The following is a 5,884-nucleotide window of genomic DNA, read 5'->3' as shown; positions in this document are numbered from 1 at the left end:
GACTCGGAAAACATACCATGAAGTGTATCCCAAATGCCTTTAGCCAAGGATAAAAACATCACTGAGTGGTTGACTGAAGAATCCATGCTATTCAACAACCATGCAATAACTTGATAGTTCTCCTTTGTCCAAGACTTGTAGGTGGCATTTGTAGATCTTGGAAGGTTATCCAAAATATACGATACCTTCTCACGGGCTCCTAAGAACACTTTTATAGATTGCACCCATTTAAGATAGTTGTTACCATTCAACTTAATAGAGGTAATCTGCAGGGGGGTGGATTCAAGAGAGCCCATGCCTAGAGATGAGGGCCTTTTGTCGTCCATAGGGGACTTCAAGAAAGAAAAACCGACTCAAATAACTCTCTCTCACTCAATCCTTCAAGTGAATGAGAAATAAACCCCAATCAACTAGCGATCCTCCAAAACAACAACAAAAGCAGTCAGATCTGACTCAAACAAGTGAAAAACGGCTTGGCCGCACGTCCATTTGGGGGTTAAACCTAGTTAAACACGAATTATAGCAAAAATAAAAAAAATAAAAAAAATCTTCCATGGTTAGCTTGGGAGGAAGATTTTGGTCCATCTTGAGCAAAGACACTAGAAAAAAAATTTACCGATTTAAGATGGATTGAAGAAAATTTAATTAGAAGGCTAGTTTTCAAATCTCTCTATTTCCGCCAAAACACTATAAAAGGTCTAAAAAACTTTCAAAAAATCAAGGCAAATCTTTTAAAATCAAGATCTATCAAACCTCTTAACTTTTAGCTCAAATGGGGTCCATGCGTCCATACAACGCCGACGTTAGCCATACGGCTACTGACGTAAGCAAGTTGACGTGTCGCCTCTCAACTTGTATGATGCGGAATGGCCTGATATAAGATCTGATACCAAGTAGAAGATGATTAGATGATTAGGGTGTGGAGAAAATAGGAGTGAGAGAGAAGAAAAAAGAAAAAAGTTCGAAAAATGTTTTGTTGACCAACATGCCCTAACACAATGTTTTATTAGAATAGAACATATAGTACATTACAGGAGAAGAAGAAAGTGTGCACATGCACTTCCATTAAAAGAGTCACTAAACACACACACACACACACACACACACACACACACTATACACTAACACTCTTTAGAGAGAGAGAGAGAGAGAGCAATCAGCCAAAATTGGCACATGATGAAGTAGCAATCTCTAATGCGAAAATTAACTTGTATGAATTAAAGAAGAAAGGAAATTGGAAAAGATGGATGAATAAATCTAGGAATCATAACACTGGATAAAGGATAAAACCAGGGCATTGCACCACTAGTTTTTTGAAGCATCAAAATATAATACGAACCCATAATTGGTATTTAAAAAAGAGTTTTGCCAAAACAACCATGCCTCTACACCATGCAATTGGGTGGGGACTATTGTCCCCAATTGAATTGGACCACTATTTAGGCCATCAGATGGGGACTGCCATGCCCACGATACAACTTGACCACTAACTAGGCTCCTAGAGTCCAATCGAACAACTCCTTGGCCAAAGATCATATATTGGACAACAAGTGGGGCCTACCTGCCTCTCAAAAAAAAAAAAAAAAAAAGAGTAGGGCCTACCTATGACCCTACGTGTATAGACATGTGTGATATGTGGCTTGGATGCGTTGCCTGCATTTTTTATGTTCACACTCATAAAAGCCATCAAAAGAAACTTATGCCTATAGTCATGGGAAATCTCTTTGGCAAGGTACAGTGACAAACATGAATAATATACTTCTTATGGCACTACTTCACATTGTATATGTGCCCTGCCATGTAATGTTCGATGAAGCTCATTTCTATCAGCTTCATTGTGAGCTTCAATGGCAGAGAAGTGTTTTCAGTAGTGCTTATTGCGTAGCGTAACTAAAACGCTATGTTGCATAAGCATAGCTCCCTAGTAGCTTAAGCTACAGGGCTTGTAGTGTTGCATAACATGTAGTGCAAGTAGCGTATGCTACCTGAAATCTCTCTTCTTTTTTTTTATACTGTTTCTACTATGTTAGTTCAATACCTATTTAAAATAGTGGTGACTCATCCCCATCACACGTGACACTACATTAGATTAATCCAGATGTTCACAACCCTAAGTGTAGGGTTGCGATGTAGTAATAACTCGGTAAGACCGAGGTCGAATCCACAGGGACTAAACGTATATGTATTCTGAAAATAACTATAACTATAACTACAAAAAGATCTAAATTGAAATCTAAATAATTGAGAGTAATAGTGAATAATATTTATTAAAACTTATGAGTTTAAACGTGGGAATTAGGGTGCCAAGGATCCACTTGTAGCTATCAAGATGCTGCCTTACTTGATTCAAGGAACACAATTGGAATTGGAGTCCTATCCTATCCAATTGGAAGATAAAGCAATTTAAATCAAAACTGAACTTTTAATTAACCCAATTCTCAATGGAGGAGAATTGTGATGATTGGAAGGGATTCCATCACCCTACCATGCCCTGGAGACGATGGTGAACAATGGGATTTACCAATCTCACTATCTCAAAACAGGAAAAAAAAAAAAATATCCAAAGCTATCACAACATCTATTGTAATTTGAGTCACAATAAATCATAGAAAACTGAAAATATTCCCTTAATATCAAACTAGAAATCAATGAAGTTCAATAAGAACAAGAATCAAAGCAAAATAAATATCCAAACATTCTACAAGCTTCACCTCTTTTAGCCCTTGCTAAGAGATTTAGCCAACCATGGACATGATTGAAACCAAATCTCTTAAACAAAGCATAAAAAATAAACTAGGGAAGAAGAAAAACTCTTTGGCGGCTGCTCCACCCTTGTGTATGTACTTGAGACCTTTCTAAACCCTAGAAGATGCTTTGGAGCATCCTATGGAGTCCTATTTATTGTTGTGGAACTTCAACTTTTGCAACGAGTTGGAAAAATTTAGAAATTGCCTCAAGTTTATGCACTCTGCGCGGTTTTCCAAAATAGACTCGGAGTTTAAACCGCCTCAAATTTATGCACTCTGCGCAGTTTTCCAAAATAAATTCAGAGTTTAAGAATATGCTTTTTCGGGACAATTTCAGGAATATGTTTGTTTTCAGGACAATTTCAGGATTCCTTTTCTTCACTTCAAATCTTTGATTCTCTTCATTTCTCACTTGGTTTTCTTGGATCTTTGGCACGTGAATTCTTCATTAATGACTTTCAAATCTCTAAATCTTCATTTAGTAATCTTTTGAGCTAAATCTTCCTTTTGACATCAATTTCACCTTAAGCTTTCAAAATCACCTCGTACATGAAAACATGCATAATTAAATCGATTAAGCACTATCATGTTTATAAAACCAAGGTATAAATAGGGGGAAATATGTAATATTTCACACTCAATACCAGACCATCCAAATTGTGGTCAATACATGAAAATCAATAGTAAATTTGTTGGACCAGTTATATGAAAATTTGAGATTACGGGGCTTTGCATTTCTCCTTAATAGAACATCAAGGGTTGCACATTATAGCACCATGTCACTGATTTCTTGAAAATGGATGGGTGCACCTTGTGCGTTGTGATTGTGGTTTCATCATATTTGCTTTAGCACCGCTAATGGGGTCCATTCAAAAGAATCTTAACAGGTCTTGGAGGCCCAAAATCTCCGTGGCACATGTGAGATCCCAGCAACTCACCTGGCAGGCCCTGCATTGCAGATGTGCTGGTCCAAAAACAAGCCATTTTGCTTACCATGTGTCCCATAAGCGTACTGCGTACAAAAGAAATGGACTGGGCTGGTCAAAAGAATTGGCCACCATCTGGTCAATTCGAGTGAACTTTCATAGGTCTTGGAGGCTTGCCCCTTCTGCGATGCATGTGAGATCTAAACCACTTGTCTGGCAGGACCCAAATTGTAGATTCGCTAGCCCAAAAAAAAGCTGTTTTTGGGCAATTGTATTGAAGGCAATAGTTCATTTTCTTGATAGTTGGCTTGGGTTGTAACTGTATTTTCTTGGCTCTGTTCTGTATCCTTGTATATTTGTATAGTTTGGATGCGGCCTTTGGTAATAAAACGATCCAATGTTCAAAAAAGAAAAAGAAGAAGCTGTTTTGCTCAGTATGTGGGGCTATATTCATATAAAAGAAATGGACTAGTGAAATAGTATTGTACAACAGTTCACATTCAATTTCACAACAAGGCATGCTAGATGAGGTGATCGACCTGATTTTTGTGTGAGGGCATCTAGGTGGTGGGTATCCCTTGATGAGCAGCTTGGATTTCACACATGCATGACACGTGACATGAATCCCATGGTGGTTCACTCTTACATGACACCGGTTCACATTTCTCTATTTGCTTAGTAGTGATTATGTTCTTGTTTACACTCTTTCAGTTCATTTCATCTGTTTTTATGGATTAACGTTGAGATTGTGGAGATGCATTTTCTTAGGAACACTTCCATTCTTCTCTTTTCTTCCAATATCTCAAAACAATATACAACAGTAGTGTTATCCGTAGGATTGTTTTTGGCAAGTGATACATTGCCTTGTTTTATTCCCTTGCAGGGCCCTTGTCACTATCCAATGGTCCGGATAAGTTCGCGTCTGTCTTCAAGGTTTCGAGGAAGACCTTCAACTACATATGTTCGCTTGTGAAGGAAGATCTGATGGCGAGACAATCAAGCTTCACCTCTTCAAATGGCAAGGTGCTGTCCGTGAACGATCAGGTGGCTGTTGCTCTGAGAAGGTTGAGCTCTGGCGAGTCACTAGTGACCATAGGAGAATCATTTGGCATGAACCAATCAACCGTTTCCCATGTGACTTGGCGATTTGTGGAAGCGATGGAAGAAAGAGGGCTTCACCACCTGAGATGGCCCACCACAGAAGATGATATGAAGGAGATCAAATCTAAGTTTGAGAGAATCCGGGGGCTCCCAAATTGCTGTGGTGCAATTGACACAACACACATCATGATGTGTTTGCCATCAGTGGACCCATCAAACAATGTATGGTTTGATCGAGAGAAGAACCACAGCATGCTCTTGCAGGCGATTGTGGACCCTGATATGAGGTTCCGGGATGTTGTTACTGGGTGGCCTGGCAGCATGAACGACTCAGATGTGCTCAGGAACTCTGGATTTTTCAAACTCTGTGAGAACGGGAAGAGGTTGAATGGGAAGAAGTTGAAGCTGTCCGAAGGGTCAGAGGTGAGAGAATACATAATCGGAGATGTTGGTTTTCCTCCGCTTCCTTGGCTCCTCACCCCTTACCAAGGGAAAGACCTTGTGGGGCCCAGAGCCGAATTCAACAAGAGGCATTTTGCCACTAGGATGGTGGCTGGGAGGGCGCTGGCAAGATTGAAAGAGATGTGGAAGATCGTCCAAGGGGTGATGTGGCGGCCTGACAAGCACAAGCTACCGAGGATAATTCTGGTCTGCTGTTTGCTGCACAACATCATCATCGATATGGAAGATGAAGTTCAGGACGAGATGCCCCTGTCTCACCACCATGATGTTGGTTACAGGCAGCAGATTTGTGATGACGTCAACAAGGAGAATGTGTTCTTGAGAGATAGACTCTCGCAGTACTTGTCAGGCAGATTGCTGCCACCTTGAAATGAATCTGTACGGCCTGTTACTTCTGGTCCCTGGAGATCGATCAGCAGTCAATCGTCCAAACGATTGAGTTGGGTAACAAATAGATTGTTGGGTAACTGTTTTTTAAGGAAACTGTTTGATGATTTTGTGGGAGGGGGACAGTTGAGATGTGATCTCCTCTGCATGTATAGAATTCAACGGCGGCATTGGCTTCGTGCAGTTGAAAAGGCAATGGCTTCGAGAAATGAGATGTAACCTCTATGGAATTGCTTTATATATTCAAGTAATTCTTGGCCA

General features: G+C 40.0%; 1 protein-coding gene across 1 annotated transcript; it reads left to right on the top strand.

Moving 5' to 3' along the window:
* Positions 1-4,528: 4,528 nt before the first annotated feature.
* LOC131236233 (protein ALP1-like) lies at positions 4,529-5,884 on the top strand (the record flags this gene model as incomplete). Its single annotated transcript, XM_058233366.1, has 1 exon — positions 4,529-5,884. A coding segment is annotated over one exon (1,077 nt), but the record flags the coding sequence as incomplete, so codon positions are not given.

The sequence above is a fragment of the Magnolia sinica genome, unplaced genomic scaffold (genome assembly GCF_029962835.1).
Source record: "Magnolia sinica isolate HGM2019 unplaced genomic scaffold, MsV1 ctg335, whole genome shotgun sequence".
In the NCBI taxonomy this organism is placed as follows: Eukaryota; Viridiplantae; Streptophyta; class Magnoliopsida; order Magnoliales; family Magnoliaceae; genus Magnolia; species Magnolia sinica.
Note: the sequence above shows the minus strand (reverse complement) of the source record. Positions and strands in the feature narration are given on the sequence as shown.